General features: G+C 34.2%; 3 protein-coding genes across 6 annotated transcripts; all 3 read left to right on the top strand.

Annotated features, from left to right (window-relative positions):
• The first annotated feature begins 517 nt into the window (after nucleotides 1–517).
• Nucleotides 518–3,495, top strand: LOC122015988 (pentatricopeptide repeat-containing protein At1g60770-like). 2 transcript variants are annotated; one of them, XM_042573110.1, is made up of 3 exons: nucleotides 672–809; nucleotides 1,883–1,977; nucleotides 2,078–3,495. In XM_042573110.1, the coding sequence occupies exon 3, from the start codon at nucleotides 2,090–2,092 to the stop codon at nucleotides 3,320–3,322; it is 1,233 nt and encodes a 410-aa protein (XP_042429044.1). In that variant the 5' UTR covers nucleotides 672–809; nucleotides 1,883–1,977; nucleotides 2,078–2,089; the 3' UTR covers nucleotides 3,323–3,495. The 2 variants fall into 2 exon arrangements, with proteins under 2 accessions (XP_042429043.1, XP_042429044.1); XM_042573109.1 differs by lacking the exon at nucleotides 1,883–1,977 and having other exon boundaries at nucleotides 518–809.
• A 2,718-nt stretch (nucleotides 3,496–6,213) lies between these two features.
• Nucleotides 6,214–15,740, top strand: LOC122015088 (SPX domain-containing membrane protein OsI_21475-like). Of its 3 annotated transcripts, XM_042571767.1 has the most exons (11): nucleotides 6,214–6,347; nucleotides 7,379–7,446; nucleotides 8,718–8,838; nucleotides 10,386–10,697; nucleotides 10,813–10,917; nucleotides 11,079–11,521; nucleotides 12,705–13,003; nucleotides 13,130–13,311; nucleotides 13,832–14,022; nucleotides 14,432–14,565; nucleotides 15,159–15,740. In XM_042571767.1, exons 2-11 carry the CDS (start codon nucleotides 7,394–7,396, stop codon nucleotides 15,395–15,397), a joined length of 2,079 nt encoding a protein of 692 aa, XP_042427701.1. In that variant the 5' UTR covers nucleotides 6,214–6,347; nucleotides 7,379–7,393; the 3' UTR covers nucleotides 15,398–15,740. The 3 variants fall into 3 exon arrangements, with proteins under 3 accessions (XP_042427701.1, XP_042427703.1, XP_042427702.1); XM_042571769.1 differs by lacking the exons at nucleotides 6,214–6,347; nucleotides 7,379–7,446 and having other exon boundaries at nucleotides 8,718–8,854; XM_042571768.1 differs by lacking the exons at nucleotides 6,214–6,347; nucleotides 7,379–7,446; nucleotides 8,718–8,838 and adding an exon at nucleotides 8,874–9,510.
• Nucleotides 15,741–17,250: 1,510 nt separating this feature from the next.
• On the top strand, nucleotides 17,251–20,405 carry LOC122017922 (peptidyl-prolyl cis-trans isomerase CYP18-1). Its single transcript, XM_042575643.1, has 5 exons — nucleotides 17,251–17,356; nucleotides 17,446–17,520; nucleotides 19,634–19,795; nucleotides 19,950–20,108; nucleotides 20,180–20,405. Exons 1-5 carry the CDS (start codon nucleotides 17,354–17,356, stop codon nucleotides 20,261–20,263), a joined length of 483 nt encoding a protein of 160 aa, XP_042431577.1. The 5' UTR covers nucleotides 17,251–17,353; the 3' UTR covers nucleotides 20,264–20,405.
• The last annotated feature ends 416 nt before the right edge of the window (nucleotides 20,406–20,821 follow it).

Below are 20,821 nucleotides of genomic sequence, written 5' to 3'. Positions count from 1 at the left end.
CCTGTGCCGTGTTTTTTAATGTAAATTTATGTGCGTGTGTGTTTTTTTTTACTTTATCTTGATTGCTTATTTTTAGATATTATTATTAAAGAATATGAGTTTGCCATTTCATATTTATATGATATTCAAAAAACATAAAGAGAAAAAAACTATTTTATCTTTATTTTACTTTTTCAGTAAAAAATACTAAAGTTTTCTATGAAAATTTGAATTATAAATAATAATAAAAAAATAGAAAGACAATATAAAACTAAATCAAATTTTACATGATCCAACAAAAAATTTAACATACCTATCCATTCCTATCATATTAATATATATGGTTTGCCACCTTACTAATCCTTTTAATTAATTAAGTCTAAATTATTTTATAGATTAATTTAAATACCAGGTGAGTGTATTTTTCTTCTGGAAAAAAAAATATATGACTTTAACGAAATAGAAAATTTTAATACCGAAATATTTAATGAATTATGTGGGTTGGCTTTTAATTGGGCTGTCGGCCCAAATCTCCAGAGCTACCAACAAACGACTCGACCACAAAAACTCTGCAACCCTCGGCGGCGGAGACAGAGGAGTTGGAGGCGATGGCGGCGTTGGCGCCGAAGACGAGGGAGTTAGCAAAGCGATCGAGCAAGTTTTTAGAGGAGGCGCTCTACAGGCGCCTCTTCCGAGAGGGCGACTCCCCCATGACCGTGCGGAAGAAGCTCGAGGAGTTCCTCAAGAGCCACAAGCGCGTCCACAAATGGGAGGTTGGCGAAGCCATCCGCAGGCTGCGTGATCACAAGCTGTTCCGCCACGCCCTCAAGGTACCTATGTAACTTCTCTCTCTTTCTCTTGGATAGAAATTTTTCCTAGGACGAAATAAAGGAAAAATCTTGCTTGATTGTTCATGGAAATTGTTTTAGAAATACTCTCAGTTCCTGCCTATTGGCTTGCTCGATATAATCTGTGAACTCGGTTGCAAACCTTTTGGTCAATCCAACTCACTTTGTTGTTCCTGAGCTGCTCAGATATCATTTCGAATTCAGTGAATTGCCTGGTTTGTTTTGAAAGACCATTCCAGTGCTATAAATCTCAGAGATTTCTCTTGATTACTCAAGTAACTCAGCAAGGAGCCAATAAAGACTTATCTAGTATATATAGAAAAAAAAGGAATAAATTACTAGCAGTTACAAACCAAATACGACATAACTTAGACATGGACTTGATGGCACTCTTCCTAAAAGTAGGTCTTTGATATGCTTGACTCCATTGGAGGTCAACTGATGTAAGCATTGTGGCATATCATTGATTCATGACCTATTTAGATTTACGATCTGAATCGAAAAGATCAGGATAATACCCTGATTCCCATTACTTACAGGTCTAAGGTTCCAATTGGGTGAATTTAGTCAACTTTTGAAATTTTAGTAATTGACTTGGCCTTTTTTTCCAATGAGATTCTAAATTTCTTTTATCTACGAACCTGCTGTTGTTTGCTTCAGGTTTAGAAGAAGCTGAAGAAGATGAACTTCCAATTCATATCAGATTTTGATTTTTCAAATGTTCTAAATTAGAGGGTGTGCTTGTTTCGTTAGTCTCACAGTTATAAATCCTGCTTGAAGTTAACACTCATCTATTTGTTTGCTCAATGAACTCATGTGGTTACTCGGAGATTACTTTTGAAATCAACGAAAATGATGATAGATGAATGATGTCAAAGTATGAAGCAATGGCTAACCTGATTGCATGTTTAGGTCGTAAGCATGCCTTTTTTGTATGCTAAATGAATCTAGAGAGTTGACAATTCATGTTTTCAGGTCATCAATGTCTGCTATATGTTACACTAAGACTGATATGCTTGCCAAAAGCATGTTATAATTGACAGATTACGCTTTAGAATTTGGATGCAGACACTACCAGCTTGCTAAATCTGATATGCAACTTAACATATTAACTTATTCAATACACACAAAATTGCCGTAGTAGTAACTGGTAAGGCTAAACAAGCACCAACTTTTCTTTATGTTTGTGGATTTACTATATTTTCTCCTCTCATAATAGGAATTTGCTGACCCCGTTGATACCATTTCAGCTATCAGAGGTCATGTCTAAAAGAGGAATGAATTTGACAGTGAGTGATCAAGCAATTCATCTCGATCTTGTTGCTAAGGCGAGAGGAATTTCTTCAGCCGAAGAGTACTTTGTCAATCTTCCAGATGACTCTAAAAATCATCTCACATATGGTGCGCTCCTCAACTGCTACTGCAAAGAACTGTTATCTGAGAAGGCAGAAGCTCTCATGGACAAAATGAAGGAATTGGGGTTTGCTTCAAGCCCCATGGCCTATAACAGCTTGATGAACCTGTACTCTAAAACTGACCAGCAAGGAAAGATTTCAAGCATCATTCAAGAGATGAAAGCCAATGATGTAACGCCAGATTGTTTCACTTACAATATCTGGATGCGGTCTTTTGCTGCCATGAAAGATATCCTTGAGGTTGAGCGGGTCATAGAAGAGATGAAGAGAGATGGGCGAGTTGAGGCTGATTGGACAACTTACAGTAATCTCGCTTCAATTTATGTAGATGCTGGCATGTTTCAGAAAGCAGAGGATGCCCTGAAGGAGCTAGAAAAGATGAACACGACTCATGATGCTGTTGCCTATCAATTCCTCATCACTCTGTATGGCCGCACGGGCAACCTAGTGGAAGTGCATCGAGTATGGCGAGCGCTGAAGGTGGCACGCCCGAAGATGGTAAACATGAGCTATCTGAATATGATTCAGGCGCTGGTCAATCTGAAGGATCTATCTGGTGCTGAGGAATGTTTCAAAGAATGGGATAACAAGCACACATCATATGATATCCGAATTGCTAACGTATTGATAAAAGCTTATATCGATGAAGGAATGCTGGATAAAGCCAACGATTTCAAGAAACATGCAAAGGAGCGTGGTGGAAGACTCAATCCTAAAACATGGGAGATCTTTATGAATTACCATCTTAAAAATGAGAACATAAAAATGGCACACTGGTGCGCTGATCGTGCAATTAAGAAGGGTAGAAGCCTAGGTAGAATTTGGGTTCCTCCTAGTGAGGCCATTACTGTCATAATGGCGTACTTTGAGAAATTGAAGGATGTTTCAGCTGTTGAGGAATTCATTGAGCTTCTACAAAAGGTACAAAAGGACCTAGGACCGGAGGTGTTTGAAAGCCTCATAAGAACATACGTGAATGCCGGAATTAAGAGCCCAGGTATTCGGCGACGCTTGAAGATGGAGAATGTGGTCGTAAGTGCCGATACTGAAAAATTGCTTGACTCAATCAGCAATGAGTAAGGGGGACAATTGTCGATGTGGCCACTTAATTCGAACTTATTGCTTGCTTGTGGCTTCTTCCTGGTGTGGCAAAACTTCTGATAATGCATTTGGATTTCAGATAACTTGAGCATCTCGTAACTGTTGAAAGAAACATGATTCATGCATTTGCCTTGCAAAGTTGATTTGTTCTAGATTCTTGCTCTATTTTTATATTTCTGAATTCACTGTGTCACACAAACTGTTAAATCAAAAAATTGATTGCGGTGGAATCAGAAATAAATATTTTATCCTTCAAATTTTGGCTGATTCATCCGCAAAAACAATGTGCCATTTAATCTGTTTATAGAATTAGGCATTAGTTCTGACTCTGTCAACAGCACTACACGATGTTTGTTTAGTTCATCAGAAATAATTGAACATGTGGTTTTATGCTGATGCAATGTTGATTTTTTATATTTTATTTATTTTTTAATTTTAAGTTTCCTTTTTCTTTTAAAATGAAGACTCTGAATGAATAGTCCTAAGTTGTAAGATATCTTGATGATTGAGTTGGAGATTAAACTGAATTTCTTTTGCCAACATGTTACTTGGCAATACATGTGCTTGGATAATGATTTCTTTGCATGTGCCTATAGTAGCAAGATCTAAATAGATTTGGTGATGTGTCTTTACTTTTTTTATGCCCTTAAGATTCCGTTTACTCGGAGGGAATGCAGGAGAGGAGATGGAACAATGTGATTTGGTGCCCAATGGCTAACTTGGTATATATATATATAGTGTGTGTGATTTAAATAGACTTCTGCTATAAAAATGATAATTTAGTGTTCATTTGTTTACTTAGCAAGATGGTTAGTTGAATTGATTTATAATTTTGTTTGTTTAGCAAGATGACTCATCATCCAATTTTACATAAGAAGGTTTTAAACAATTCACGACCTTTATGGATGATTATTATGTGGTATTTATGATACACAGAATATAAATTCGAAGTAGGAAAATAAACTAGAAAAAATATAAAACGCTTCCATTGAATCGTTGGGATGAATATTTATCCATAGAGGTTTTGGATCACCTAAAAGAATGGTGTCCTTCAAAAACACTATAATAGTGTGAAAGAACAATTAGGAACTTATTTTTTTTCTCCTGGAAAAGTATATTTTCTCCCTCCAGGTAAACACTCGCTCCCCCATCTCAAAGGGGACAGATATACATGATGTGTTGCATCAAATTAAATTCAACATTTTACTGAACCGTTTAAGTAGGTTTCAGTTCATATATCTAATTTTCATAATTCTTAAAACAAGTAGTACATGCTCATTATATCTTTCCTTCTTTTTTATCGTATATTTTCATAATCCTTATTCTTAAAACAACTAATTTTCAAATTTTATAAATTTAAAAATGACTGTTTTTAATTTATATTATCTATTCATATGAAGGAAAATTTTAGAAGTATATTGATTTTGATTTCAAATGATTTAAAAAATTTTAATAGTTAATTTTGATTAAAATTAATTGATGAATTTGAAATTTTTTAAATTATTTTAAAATAAAATTAAAAATTAATTTTAAAATCTTCCGAATGTATTGATGTCCTATTTTGATGTTATAAATTGAGAATAACATATTTTTAAAATTTTAAAAACGCATGCATATAAATCCACATGATATTTTATGGGGAAAAGATGAAGAATATAAGGGAATGTGTTAATTATTTTCTAAAAAAAATAGCTCAAATCGATAAAATTAAAATCTTCTTAAGCGGTCCAATCAGATTTTATATTTAGTAAATTTATTTAAAGTTTTTAAAAGTAATTAATCTACATTAATGTTACATAGTGTCATTCATTATGATTGGACAACTCATAGCAAATATTTAAACCAGCCCCTTACTGATGGAAAATTCACAGACAAGGCCTCCTTACATTCACCTTAAAAAAGAGAGAGATTTTTACCGTCAAATTATTTTCTACTGCTTTGATAAATAAATAATGACAGTCACACGAATCTTCGATTATATCGATTAGTCACAAAATAATAATTTTATTATTGTACCAAGATCTTCTTTTTTTACTTGATAAATAATATGTTATAAAAAAATGTCAATATATTTAATATAAGATAAACCAGAATTAGAAAAGTAGAATTCTTCGTTCACTAAGAAACTTCTTGAACAATAATGTGTATCAAAATTTGAATATCTTAGTAAATTTAAAAATATTTTTAGTATAAACTATTATCTATTTGATTTTTCAGTAGTTTTAAATATAAGGTGAGATTTTGACTTTGTTATTATTTTCAAAAATAATATATAAAATCAATTAAATGCAAGATTACTTGCATCAAGGACCTGTGCAGCTATCACCATCATGCAATGTTTTCCAATACGTATGGTTGACTTTTGGCCTCTTTCTATGGCTTTTATTTAAAAAAAATCCCAATATAAAAAATTTAAAATATTGAAAATTTATAATAATTATTATTTTATTTATGGTATGATGCCATGCCAACTTTCCAAGATAATGATGAACTCTATTCTATGATTAGTTAAATTTATAGCCTCTCATATTTTTTATTTATCTTTTATTTGTTAATAAATTCTAAAATTTATCTTTTATGAATTAACACTCAGGTTTTTTTATAAATCTCTATTACAACAATTAAGCATATAATTAACACTCATATTATTAAGCATATTTAATATTTTATTTGAGATCTTATAAATGAGTTTATTTTTTCTATTCATTAAGTCAATGTGACTAGGAACTTATCCCGGTAAAAAAATGAAAATTGAAGGCGTATTTTGATTAAACATACAAACCCCAGAGAGATAATATTATATTTATAGGGGTCAAAGTGTTTTTCTGCATCATAAATCATTAACGATCTCCTTAAATACACACGTGGACCACACACCAGGAATCCCTCGATCCCGTCTCTTCCCACCGCCTTTTGTTGACCAATTCCTACCCTGCTCGCGATCTCCTCTTCGCTCTCTTCTCCTGCTTGATCGGTTGCTCATCGGATTCGTTGCTGCTATTTGGTATTTTCCTTCGTTCTCGATCGGGTCTAGTAATCTCACCTCAGAAATGGACAATGATTTAATCTTTCTTTTTGTTGTTCTGTGTTTTTTTTTTTTTGGTTTTTTTTTTCCGCCGAGAGTTTTCAAAAAAAATGTGGTTTTTTGGTCTTGCGAAATCGGCGCCTTTGCTTCGCCTTCGATGGGGGACAGTAAATGTGCGGAGAAAAGAGTCGCCTTTTTGAACCGTGAATATGTGTTTGTGTTCTTGCATTCATGATTCCTCCCTTTTTCTGATGATTGAAAAGGTTTGATTTGATTTGGAATATTAGCAAAACTTGTCTTTTTGGAACCGGAGAAGAAAAGCTGAACTGAAGGTGATTTTAAGTTGGAATTCTTTCCTGTTTGTTCCTGGCACCTGCAAATTAAGATCATAAAGCTATTAAATTCTGATCGAGAGGCACCACTGTAGATCATAATAACTTCTTCACAGTGCATGTGCTCCTCCCTAGACACCTTGTTAATCAGTGATTTCCGCCGGGAATATGGGCCCTAACTTGTTGCTTTTGACAAACAAATATTATTAAATTACCAAATAAATAAAGGAGTATTGCGTAGCAGAAAATTAAATATTAAGTAAATCCCGAAGGATCCTTTCCACTTCTGTTCCCAGCCGTCATTATTGGGATCCATATCTAGTTGCTTTTGTGTTTTAAACTTCGAGCGCCTGGGACTTCGTTTTTTCGTAGATTTGTGATTTCAATGCACTAAATACTCGTAAAGGGACCACTTTTTGACATTTCGATGCTCTTGTTTTTCCAAAAGAAATATAATTCTTTAAAGAAAGCAGCTATTTTGTCTGAAGCTTAGTTTAATGTCAAAGTGCAAATGAAGAATTTCCGGCCACAAATGGGTTTCTTTTACAACTAATGTTTATATAGAAGGATTGTTCATTGTTGACTTGTGTCAAGATTCTTAGTTGGTTTCATCCTTCTTTATTTTAGCTTGGAGAGATTTTATCTTTTCCTAATTCTCTCTCTCATCTCATGCAACAGATTCAATTTGCCAGAATGGTTAACTTTGGGAAGAAATTGATGGCTAATCAAGTTCAAGAATGGGAGAAGTATGCATTCTTTGCTAAACTGCATTTTAGTTTCAATGCTTCTTTGTGGAGTTAGATGCTGTAAATGCTAATTGATTAGTTACATTCCATCGTACATGCTTGTCTTCACCTCTGCCATTGAAAGAAGCATTGACTTAAAGACCAAAATTGAAAATGTATTAAAGACCAAAAAAAAGAAGCATATATATGTTAAATTTATTCCAGTTGGAATAAGATCTAATAGCCTATTATTCTTGTCAGACAATGTTCTAAGATCTTGCATGTAAATACAAAAATGCTCAATTTAAAATTTGTTTGTTTATATCTTGTCCATGCTCTGCAATCCAGGTTCCATGACACAACCCTGTAGCTTTTTGGCTGTCGTTTTCATTTATTTAGGAAGTCCACTTTGGTTGGTTGGTGTCATTGAGTAGTTACACTGCATTATCTATCTTACTAATCCTGGACTTGAATACTTTAGTTTCAAAAGGTCATTATCAAATAGGTTAATTAAAAGGTAAAGGAAGTATTCATATTGAATTTAGCGTATCTGTTTTCTTTCATATGAATTTAGTAGCATTTTGCATACTTCTTGATATTCTAAAGTAATCTCTGATATTCAACATAAAGGGAAAAGGTGAACCATACTCAAAAAATTGATGACAAAACTTCAATATACTTCTTGGATTCATTGGATTTTTGCTTGGACAACAAAACAATGACTAGGAATAACAAAACTGTGGAAACATATGCACTGCCTTTCTCACATGATAAATTTCACTGCAAAAATCTCAATGCATTTTCATGGCGGTTCTAATGTTCTTGTTCCGGGATCCGTGATTTTTTTTTCAAAATTCTTATTCGGATTTTTTTTTTCTTCTGTTATTGGTGACCTGGAACATATTTTTTTCGTTCTTAGACCTTACCATTCAATATTATGTTTTTCTGCTTCTGTTTATACCTTTTTATGCGAGATAAAAATTTCAGATTCCTAGAGGGAACACTATTTGATGCATAAGCAGAGAATTAAATTTTTCTATACTTAATTCCTTTCTAATTGAGGTTAAGATTTCAGTGTCCTATAGGGTAAGCTATTTGTTGCACATGCAGAAAATTCAATTCTTGTATCTCATGTTTAGGGTTCTCATTTTCTAGATAATTACTGACAGTTTGATGGAATCACTATTATCTATACCTCTAGTTAATAATTAACAGTTTGATGCTAAGCTTGTAGGTTAACCTTTTACACTGGCTGTACTTTTTTTGCTTATATATAGTTTGACCCTTTCCAGATATTATATCAACTACAAATTGATGAAGAAGCAAGTTAAACAGTATGTACAACAAATGGAAGAAGGAGCAAAAGATCGTCGTCGTGTTCTGAAAGAATTTTCTAGAATGCTAGATGACCAAGTATGGATTTTGCCAGGTTTTCTGTCTCTAGCTGATTTTTGGCGAGATTACTTTGAACTGAAGTTTGGAGAGTAATTACTGGAATTTATTACTTTAATGTGGGTTAGAATTTAGTTTTAAATTTTTAGTACATAATAGAACATTAGTATGGTTGTCTAAACCTCATGTTCAACTTGTGATACCACTTTGGATTAATTTTGCAATCAACAAATTTTTTCTTAAATTTCCTAAAGTTGATTTTTGTTATGCCTACTGTTGAGCAAGGCTTTCCTAATACCCTTGTTCTCTGCTGTATATTGGTTGGTGGTGGGTCTTTGGTACAAAATAATGTGCTGAGTTAAGTTGGTATTTGTCAAACTCAATAAGAAGAGGAGGACGAGGAGAATAAGAAGAAACAGAAGCAAAGTTCACTTGTTTTGTCATAAAGCCTCCTCTTGAGGTGTGCCCTCCAGTCCTGCCAATGATGCTGCAATTGGCTAATTAGCTCACCTGCATTTTCATCATTGTTTAAAATGGTCAGTAGTTGAGAGAAGATAGGGTATGATGAGAAAGCTAAAAGCTCTGAAACCAGGGGAGAAGGGAGGCCCTCGTTTACTGATTTTATATCATTTTGTATTGTGGGCTCAGTCCAGCATGAGCTGCATGGATCAACACTTGTTTCCTCATCTCTGGGTATATTTACATATATCTTTATTTTGTTTTCTGAGACATTGCATATTTTTGACAAATTCATGAATCGCCACTGAAATTTCACTAATCAACAAATGATAACATATAGGAATTCTTTTAGTTTGCCATGTGTTTTATGATGTATGGATGTACCAATAGAAACTTTCTGGTGTGAAATTGAAAGTCCTGAGCTTGGTCAGGAATGCATAAAAAAGATGGCAAGGTGCTGAAATGTTATTACAGTTATGGCATATACGATTCTCCCAGTATTCAAAGAGATATTATAGTGCCTGGATTTGTAGGAGAGTTTATGTGTGCTTGAGCTATCATTACAGTGTTAAACTTCAACTTGAAAGATAAGAGAAATAAGCAGAATGAAAGAGAAGAGGGGGATTGGCACTTGTGTAGAGTTAGTTGCGGTTAAGATTGTTTAAAAGTTGCTGTCATCAAGCGTCCAGTAAGCTCTTTCAAACTTCAGAATATAAAGATAGATTCAATCAATTACTTTACTCTATTATGAACAATCTCACTCATTTAATGGCTTATGGTTTTCTGTACTTTTGAAGTTTGGACTTCTTCAACCCTGTATATGAAACTTAGAAGCCTATTCTATATTTTGGTTATCAATTGTTGTTGTTGGTGGTGGTGTTATTCTGTCAAGCTAACTTCATACTATAAGGCAATATTCATCAACTATTTTCCCTCCAAGAGCACATTGATTTGGAGGAAGTAGAATTTTATTTCTTTCTAATTAACCATGGCTGCGAACCTATTCTCTGGTTCCCTTTACAATTTTTTTCCCCTATTTCTGTTTATTCTGTGAGAACATTTTGTTTACTATCCTGATTGATTTAAGATTCCTTCATTATTTTGTCTAGATTGAGAAGACTGTACTCTTCTTTCTGGAGCAACAAGGAATTATTGCACACAGGATTCAAGAGTTGGGAGAGGAGCGTACTATACTTCTTGAGCATCCGGAGATATCTAAGCTATCTAATCTGCGAGAAGCATATATTGAAGTTGGACATGATCTTTTAAAGCTTCTCAGATTTGTAGATATGAATGCTACTGGGATTCGTAAAATTCTGAAGAAATTTGATAAACGATTTGGCTACAAGTTCACTGATTACTATCTAAGTACTAGATCAAATCATCCTTATTCTCAGATACAACAAGTATTTAAGCATGTGGTAATATGTCTGCCTTTTTTCAACACTGCCCTTCCAATTGTCCTTTTTAATTCTTGGTATCTTCCTTCTGCTTGTGGTAATTACTGTTAAAAGGCTACATATTTTGAATAAATAGGGTATAGCAGCTGTTGTAGGAGCCTTGTCTCGCAATCTTGTTGAGCTTCAAGAACATCAAGGAAGCTATCTCTCTCTTTATGATCAGCCTTCGACAGCTATGGTGGTATGATATGTTTTTGTTAATTGAGTGTCAATGCAATGCCAATTTTGTTTCAGCCATATATATGTGTGTATGTGTGTGTCTATATATTTTTGTAATAAACTATCTTATCAATATTTGATATTTTTAGACCTTTATTTATTTTTTAATTTTTCTGGCATCAGGTGCAAGACCCTGTCATTATCTTAATACAAGCATCGGTGGAAAAATTGACTCGCTCTACAAATTTCTTGAAATTCTTGGGACAACATGCACTTATCCAAGAAGCTGAGGAACATGTTGATGAGAGAAGATATCACTTTGTGTCACTTCTTTTGAACTTGGTTAATACTTTTCTTTATATGGTCAACACTTATATCATTGTGCCAACTGCTGATGACTACTCGATGAGCCTTGGAGCTGCTGCAACAGTTTGTGGGATCATTATTGGGTCTATGGCTGTAGCACAAGTGTTCTCTTCAGTTTATTTTAGTGCATGGTCTAACAAGTCATACTTTAGACCTCTGGTATTTAGCAGCATCGTGCTCTTTTTGGGCAACGTTCTCTATGCATTGGCCTATGATCTCGACTCCTTGACAATTCTTCTCATAGGTCGACTTATGTGTGGGTAAGTGAAACTGTTTGTTCTATTTCGCTTTTATGACTATTCTGTGGATCCAGTACTTACCATTTCACCATTCTAGTAACTTCCTTTTGTGGTTTGTTAGGTGTTATTTGTGATTGATAATTGATTATTGAATTTCTGTCATCATTTAACAAAGTCCTGCCTTAGAGGATGGGCATTGATGATTGATATTTGATTCTATTTCTAAAACCAATATAGAAAGTTGTGTCAGAAAAATAATATGATGAATTTGTCTATCTTGTATATTTTTTTCATGTACCCCAAAGTTTCTTTTGTTTCTAGTTTCTCCCTTGGTACCAGCAAGGTTCAGTAACATTGATTATGGAATAGTGATGTGAAGTTCATACATTATTTTATGCTTTTGGACTATTTTTTGTAAGCAAACTAACTAACAAACTTGTGATATTAAAAGTCCAAACTATTACAGGTCCACAATCACTTTCTAGAATTAGAATTGAATGAGCGTAGGCTATGTCTAAGCTAGACTCCTTGAAGAAAGTGATCCTGTCACTGTTGATCTACTTCTTTACCATTCTGTACAAATGGAGTATATTTTCTCGTCTCCTTCTGCAATCTGCTCCTATAACCTTCTACTCTAATAGATTCTCAACTTTTCAATATATAGAATCTCCAGATACACATGTGAAGCATTAAGCAATATATAGAATTCAATGAAATTTGAAGTTAGGCATTTGTGAAAGTCTAATTTCTTTGAGAGTGATCATAATTTAACTTGTTTAAATTTCATACATTTAAAGAGACTTAGGATTTTTGTTCCAAATTGCATCTCTTGTATTTCTTGTTTGTTGGAGTGGAGTCGGATTGATGCACTCTCCATGGGTTTAAGGTCACATGTTTAGATCAAATACTGCTGAACCTAGTGCGCATCCAAAACTAGTGCATTCCCAATTTGTTATGATTTTCAGATAACTTGGTCTAGTGAAACTGAGAGTTGGTCTCAATTATGGCATGTCGTAATAACTGGAGCTGAAATGTCGCTTAAATCTCATTGCCCTGCGAAAGAGGGAATTAAAAAGGAAATCTGTTTTGAGTTCAGTGGTCATATATAGAATTCTGGACAAGATTATATCAAAAGCAAAAATAGTATATTAGTTATATATACTCTGGTAGCTACATTTTCGGTTTCTAATATCCTCAAACACAGGATGGGGTCTGCTAGGGCTGTTAATCGCCGATACATCAGTGATTGTGTTCCAAATGAAATCCGCATGCAAGCTTCTGCAGGTTTTGTCAGTGCTAGTGCTCTTGGAATGGCATGTGGTCCTGCTCTTGCTGGCTTGCTTCAAATTAATTTCAAGTTATATTGGCTAACAATTAATCAAGATACTTTACCTGGTTGGGTTATGGCGTTTGCTTGGCTAGCATACTTGATTTGGTTGTGGATTTCATTCAAGGAGCCAGTTCGTGATACTGAAGTGAAAAATTCATCTCCAGATGATGCCGGTATGTTATATGCTAAGATTATCTTAATTTTCCAGAACATGCATGTATTTTTCGGCTGTTAATTACAGGTTGCATTTATCACAAAAATATCCTATATTTTTTATCTTTTAAAATTTTGAAAACCAGGACATGTTGATGCTGAAGCATTAGAAAGTGGTCTCAAGCAACCTTTGTTAAAAGGTTCTGAGCAGAAGCAAAATGATGATGGAGATGAAGAGTGCAATGCTAGCGAAGAAGGGCCAAAAGAATCTCACAAACCAGCAACTTCAATGGCTTCAGCTTATAGATTGCTTACTCCATCAGTAAAGGTAAAGCTTTCATCATTCTAATCAATGTTAAAGACAATTCTTGAAATTGTTACCCATTCATATGTAAAGTATTTAGGATACCCTTTTTAATTATCTGATAAATCATAATTGTTGGATAAGGCAGGGAAAACCTTATTCCATAGCACTATTACAGTGCTTATAGCCACAATCTGTTCACTATAGATTAAAAGTAGTTTGCCAAATTTATTGAGTAGGCATGAACTACAATACATCATGTAGCCGGATGAGGAGACATTGAGTTTGGACGAGTCAAAATGGGGGCTTAGGCAGTCTGCCCTAGGATGAATTGAATGCTCTATTCTTCCTGCAATCACAAGATTGTTTCTTTTTGTCATGCTATTTCTATCAACAATGTCTTGAATCTAAAACATTATGCTTTGACATATGAATCAAAATGAGGCAATTTTTCCTATTATTTGCTTTTCTTTTGTTAAGTACTACGGTTGTGCAAATTATCCAAATTTTGGATTTAGTGAAACAACTTCCAACTGTGTTATAGGTCCAGCTGCTGATATATTTCATGCTCAAGTATGCAATGGAAATATTACTGTCAGAGTCTAGTGTGGTTACTAGTTATTACTTTAAATGGTCAACGGGTCCAGTGGCGATATTTCTGGCAGTCCTGGGACTTACAGTTCTTCCAGTTAACGCTGTTGTTGGGACTTACATCAGCAACATGTTCGAAGACAGGTGCGCATGAGAAGTTAATATGCCTGATGTTTATGTTTGTATCAATTGTTATGTTGGTTAGTCTGCATTTTCTGATTCTTCCATTAAATATATTTGTCTTCTTTGGATAAGTATTGTGCTCGGCGGACTTTTACTACCGACCCGGTTATTTGTTACTCAATCTGCTCGAGTATCATTTGATATATTCTGTTTATTTTTGGCGGTTTTGACTATTGATATGTTGAAAATGATTCATTCCTTAACGGCTTACTACCTAAGATTATTTCGTAGTGCCCCTATCAACTTGAGTCTAACACAAGAAGCTCTGTTAACTTAAAAAATACTTCAAAATGACTAGTTTTGTTGTATTGTTTGTTGTTTTTGTAGCAACGTCGAATGAATTTGTTTTATCTTTTTCCTTTTTATGCAGAAAAATCTTGTTAGGATCTGAAATATTGGTGTTATTGGGAATACTACTAAGCTTCAAAGTCACTAGTACATATACGGTGCCACAATATGTGAGCTCGGCATTGATCACGTTTGTGGCCGCTGAAGTTCTTGAAGGTAATTACTTACGTTTAAGTATTGCACAGTTAATAATTTTCAGATTCAATCTTTTATATGCACTGTTAACATGGTTGTTAGAAGTGTTTCGATTTAGGATTCATATAGAAGGCACACAATCGAGGATAGCTAAAATGGGCTCAACGCCTAATAGTGACTGTTATAGATAAAATGACAATAAGAGCAAAACTAATAATGATTTTCTATGTTAAAAGCATTTAACTACGAAATTTCTTGTTACTTATTTCATAATGAAATAAATCGTAATTTGTACATTATGTAAAATGTGATTTTTTTTAATAATATTTTACGAATCAATATTAGCTTAATCTATGTAAACGATATGCCATATTATATTAGTGGAATTTTTTTAACTAACTTTGTATTCTTTTATTTGATCCTTCAAAATCTCACCAAAATAATCCATGATTTGGCAATATCAATTGCTAATCTTTGATGCTTTGACATTATTTATCTTGAAAATTTTGAATTACTCAAATTTCTTCAAATGCTTATTTCATAAGGTTTATTGGCAATAGGCTAAAGCTAACTGTGGTTTTCTTCTAACTTCACAAAAAATGCATTCTTTTCAGGTGTTAATCTAAACCTCCTTTCACAAGTCATGTCATCCCGCCTCGCTCGGGGAACTTACAACGGCGGACTCCTATCGACAGAAGCAGGGACTTTGGCTCGAGTAGTAGCCGATGGCACAATCACGCTAGCAGGCTACCTAGGCGAAAGCCGGCTCCTAAATGTCACCTTGCTTCCTTCTCTGCTAATCTGTGTAGGCTCCATCATTGCCACTCTTCTCACCTACAACACCATGTACTGAAGATGGCTGCTTGTGTCGGTAGTCACCTCCGATCCTCTCTTGTTTGCTCACCGTTTTGTCTTGTCGATATTTTCTACTCAAGTCATGCGAAGTTGTCTCTGGATTGCAAGGTCTCAATGATGCCTTTCGAGTAGACATCAGTTTTGTGTATGATTGTGTAGATGCTTAATTCTTGTAGCTGTGGTGTAGGAATGCCTTTTAGCTTTCATCAGCAGCTTGAATATGAAAATAAATTCTCAATTTTTTTTTTTTTTTTTGGATCAACAAAAGGATTGAAAGTGTAAAAGAGATATTTGTTGTATCTTTGAATTTTCTGCAATAATATTTATTTTTGTGCTGGGTGTCTGATCTTCTTAAATTAAGAAATAGGTTTGCTAAAATTGAAAAGGTCACACCATATTTAATGAATTAAAAATTGTCAAATGAGTGCGGCATTATAGTTTTTTATCCATAATATATTTTTTACTTTCAGCATTATTGTAATAGTTATATAAATTACAATATTTTACTATGATTAAAATTATTATATATAGAATACTATTATTTAGTTAGAATTATTAAATGCTATTAAAATTATTTTAATTTTTTTATGTCAACTACTGATTAGCAGATATAATGTTATAACAACTAATGCCATACTATTTCAGTGTTGTAGCTGATGTGTTAGTATAATTGTGTAATGTTATAAAGAGTATCCATAACCACATTAATCTATGAGGTATTAATGCCGACGTGGATGTATTGTAATATTAACGTGTTCAATTTTATTACCGCATTAATGCATGTAAATAAAATAAAAAATAAAAAAATAAAACTTTGGCATTAACGTGTGAAGATGTTAATGGCATTGTGGATGCCCTACTAGCTAATACAATATTGTAACATCTACTTAGTAGTTGCTACAAAAATTTTAAAGTAATTTTAACTAAATTAAAATAAATTTTAATAGAGTTTAAATTATTTTGATCAAGTTATAAAAAAATATTTAGATATAATAGTATTTTATAAATAGTAATTTTGATTAGAATGAAATTTTATATTTATCATATCATAATAAGTAGCTATATAAATATATATATATATATATATATATATATATATATAATACTCATTCGACAATTTATTAGAGTCTCCACAACGCTAATTCGTTATAACATCCACCACCTCATCAAAAAGTATAGGGCTCACTGCCACATATTTATTATAACAACATATCTCTTTTACTCACATCCCTTTTAACATTAACACTCATTATTTATGGGTCCCACCATCCACTTATTCATTCCTTTTATTAGTTTTTTAAATAATATTAAAAAATTTATAATTTAAAAAAGAAAAAAATATTAAAAAAATTAAGAGTAAGGATGTTCAAAGACGTTCAAACCTTTGAAGATCCTCTCTCCTCTTTCTTATGAGTGGACATTATAATGTCCACTCATAATAAAGATGGGATGTTAAATAAGTATTATAATAGCTATTTAACATCCCATTACAGATGCTTTAAACTTGGGTTCCTTTTAATTTTTATCCCTCTAATATTACTCTAGTGCACAATTTTTCATCTTTGAATAAAATATATGAAAATTGAACAATTTTTCAGACTAATTTTCCCCTTTAATTTGTTCTCTAAATTCCAATGACAAAATATAATAATAAATTTCAGTCATCGTGTAGAAAAATCAGGGAGATTCTTCATTTTAAAAACGAGAAAAATAGAAATATTTTTGTTAGTGTTTGGTCCTTCCTATCTCAAGCATTTCAATTTAAGCCCTATGTTATCTTTTTCATTCGGGCCGGCCATTTCGACCCATTAACCTGGACCGGCCCAATTCGTCATCCAGAAGCTTCATTTGTCTGCTAAATCAATATATACGGCAGTAGCAACGGCAACGACGGTTCTTCTCTCCTCTTCCGGCGCCGACGAATCGAAGAGGTCGAAGAAAAGCCGAGGCAATCATGGTATGTAGCAGAGAAGATTCTCCCTCCTGCCCCTGTCTCCTCTCTTGCTACGGTATTGATGCTGGCACTCTTTGTTTTCGCCACTACAGTCGGTGACTCTGCATACAAATCTGGGGGACATCAAGTGCGAGATCTTCTGCGACGAAGTCCCCAAAACCGCAGAGGTAACCACCCTTCCTTTTCCTGGTCAACCCCTTTCAACTGCTGGTGCTAACGGTTAGAAGATTGTAGTATAAGCGCCTTGTTTCTCCTCGAAACCTCGAAATTTGGCGATCTCGTTGATAGAGTTGTCTTTTTTTTTTCAGAAACGGTTGATTTTGTTTTGATGATGATGTTGATCTCCCAAGCGAAAGTTTCTAATTGTTCCTGCTAATAAGTGTTCTTAGGGTAACCAAATTTTCGTCTTTTGAGGAGGAAATGCTTTTTAAGGGAACAATGGCAATGTTTTTGCACAGTAAGAATTAGCTTGTTGTGGGTTCATCCATATTCTATGAATGTTTGGGATGAAAGTTATCTGTAATACAATAATTCTGACACCACTTTAGGATCTACCATCTCAAGTACACTTGCAGAACTAAAGTGGTGTCTCTAGTATGCTGAAAGATCTAGACCACAAACTCACATGTGGAATCTTCATCTCCCTTAATTATATGGCACAAACATACAAAGAATATCTAGCAGTTTACTCTGATTTGACTTATGTGTACATTCATGGGGAGAATTTAGGTTTATACAACATGAAAACAAAAATTTGATGAAATTAGGCAAATTGATATCCATACCTAGCTCAAGGGATCTCTTAATCCTCTAAATTCTTCGTTTAACACTATGGAGAAAAGGAAAAAAACTTCACTTCTAGCACTGCTGAGACATAAAAAAAAAACTCCCAGAACAAAATCTTATGTTCTAGAAGTCTTTCAGTTCCTCTAGTTCCAAAGTGCACTCATGATGTCTTCTATGCTTTGAAACACTCCGCTGGTGAGAAATTTATAGCCCTAGCAGCCACCATGAATGACCATAGTGAAATTTATTGAAACTTCCTAACATAAACTCTATTAGGTACTTGGTGAGAAACAGATCTATTGGGTCCAATATGTTGCTGAACCCAACAGTTAGATCATTTTATGATTTGCTTTTTGTTGGAGTTTTAAGCTATTAATTTATTGCATTGCCATTGATAAATTAGTCGACCCCACCTAGTGGGATAAGGTTTGGTTGTTGTTGTTGTTGTTGTTGCTGCCATTGATAAATTCGTGGCGGGAAATCTTGAGTCTCCAAGGTTGATTTGTGGCATTCATCAAGTCATTGCCATATAGTGAGCAAGAACCATTCTAGGTTAGCTTGACTTGCTTGTTGAAGATTAACAGAGGAATGCGAACAGCGATGATGTTAAAAACAATCTCTTCATTTGGTTGCCCTTTATAGTGAATTCTAATCCTGAGCAACTCTTGCTTCATACTTCCATCAAACAAATATGTTTTAACTTCCCTAGTATGCAACAAGTAGGAGGCTTACCAAATTAAAAAGAAAGTATCTGCTCATATAAATACCAAAATCAGGTTGAAGGTACTCCAACCCTATGTATCGAGCAATTAGCTGCATGTACTTGTCAGACAGTTGTGTTGTCATGGTTATGCAATAATTTTCAAAGAATCAGCAAATCACTTGTACTGTCTAAATTATACAAGCTAGTTTGGACTCATCACCACTTCAAAGAGTTTCAAGCTCCTTTGTACCCACATACCAATGCTTCGACACTCAAAACCTCTATTGATCATGTGGAATTTGTTTTAGAAATGTCCATGTCGGGCAGTTGGATATGAGATCCAAGTCCAAGTAACATATATTACAAGTTAGTTTCTATTATGTTATTGCCTTGCATAGAGGTATATGATCCATGTAATTGAGAACAACACAAATTGATGTTGATTCTTAGCTAATTTTACACGTCTGATGCGATCAGTGTTACTCGGTGTACCAACAAACTTGGTCCCATCAAATTTTCGCTATTCATCAATATTTCAGGAATCCTTAGATTTGGTGCAACTTCTTTATTGCAAGTTTTTGTTGACAAATACTGTCGGTGTTGATGTTCCATCAATAATGCTGCCGAGCCTAATCTTTTGGCTAACTTAATTTCAATATTACAGCAATGAGACTGTTCCTTTTTTTCTTATCTATCTTGCTAATCTATCTGTGATAAAGCAGCCATTGGCAGTCAGGACATTCAAAACGTTTAATATTCAAAGAATCTAATATGCCTTTTACTAAATGCAGAACTTTTTGGCTCTTTGTGCTAGTGGTAAGTATGATGGAACCATATTTCATAGAAACATCAAGGGTTTCATGATCCAAGGTGGAGATCCTACAGGCACGGGAAAGGGTGGAACGAGCATATGGGGCAAAAAGTTCAACGACGAAATTCGTGAGTTGCTCAAGGTACTTAATCTTGACTTCCTTTCGAAATCTCAAAATATATTGTCAAATGCATGATCATTACTTCATCTGAAATTCTATCATCTTGTGCAAGTCAGTTAGTCGATAAATAGACATTTTGTTGCTAATTGTTGGGTTGGCTTCTTTTGATCGATAGCACAATGCAAGGGGCATTCTCTCAATGGCTAATAGCGGGCCGAACACAAACGGAAGCCAATTCTTCATAACCTACGCCAAGCAACCTCATCTCAATGGACTCTACACTATTTTCGGAAAAGTTATTCATGGCTTTGAAGTCCTAGACATTATGGAAAAGGTGAGATAGCACAAAGACACCGAGTTACAGATGAGGTTTCCGAGAATGACTCACCTGTTCTTGATTTACAGACTCAAACCGGACCAGGTGATCGACCGCTCGCGGAGATCAGGCTTAATCGCGTAACAATCCATGCAAACCCTCTTGCTGGATGAATCTATGCAGTGAGCTTGAAGTCTTCTGATTACTATGAGGTGTACCAATGTTTCTTCCAGAGAATTCAATTGGTGATACATCTACTGGCTCTTGTTGTCTCGATTACTTCCATATTTAATCAAATTATATGTTTCCTAGATATTTGAATTTATCAAGACATTTGATAGTCTTATCACGAATTTTTATTTTTATTATTTTAAGGGGAAAATACCTTTAACCCCTCTATATTTTCTATGGTATTTTGCACTCTATTCTAAAAATACCATTTAACCCCCTCCTTGTCTTGCAATAGGGATCCTTTGGTCCGTAAATTACGGATCAAAGGATGGTCCACTGATGTGGACCCTTGATTTGGATGGACCCTATCTATTTAAAGATGGGATCCATCTAAATCAAGGGTCCTCATGTAATGGACCATCCTCTGGTCCGCAAATTATGAATAAGAGGATCTGCTCTCCCTTGTCTTGACCAGGAAAAATTATATTAAATTTATTAATAATTTACGTTCATTTTTTTTTATATTCAAAAGTCATTAAAAATTATTTTTTCGGAAACAT

Source organism: Zingiber officinale, chromosome 8B (genome assembly GCF_018446385.1).
Source record: "Zingiber officinale cultivar Zhangliang chromosome 8B, Zo_v1.1, whole genome shotgun sequence".
Lineage (NCBI taxonomy): Eukaryota > Viridiplantae > Streptophyta > Magnoliopsida > Zingiberales > Zingiberaceae > Zingiber > Zingiber officinale.
The sequence above is the reverse complement of the archived record's forward strand: the minus strand, read 5'-3'. Positions and strand labels throughout refer to the sequence as shown.

Coding starts and splice junctions, on each gene's coding strand:
- LOC122015988 (XM_042573109.1), top strand. CDS start 588: ATGGCGGCGTTGGCGCCGAAGACGAGGGAGTTAGCAAAGCGATCGAGC. Junction 810..2,077: donor TGTTCCGCCACGCCCTCAAG/GTACCTATGTAA, acceptor ATACCATTTCAG/CTATCAGAGGTCATGTCTAA.
- LOC122015088 (XM_042571767.1), top strand. CDS start 7,394: ATGGTTAACTTTGGGAAGAAATTGATGGCTAATCAAGTTCAAGAATGG. Junction 7,447..8,717: donor CAAGTTCAAGAATGGGAGAA/GTATGCATTCTT, acceptor GACCCTTTCCAG/ATATTATATCAACTACAAAT. Junction 14,023..14,431: donor AGCAACATGTTCGAAGACAG/GTGCGCATGAGA, acceptor CTTTTTATGCAG/AAAAATCTTGTTAGGATCTG.
- LOC122017922 (XM_042575643.1), top strand. Junction 17,521..19,633: donor AAGTCCCCAAAACCGCAGAG/GTAACCACCCTT, acceptor TACTAAATGCAG/AACTTTTTGGCTCTTTGTGC. Junction 19,796..19,949: donor AAATTCGTGAGTTGCTCAAG/GTACTTAATCTT, acceptor TTTGATCGATAG/CACAATGCAAGGGGCATTCT.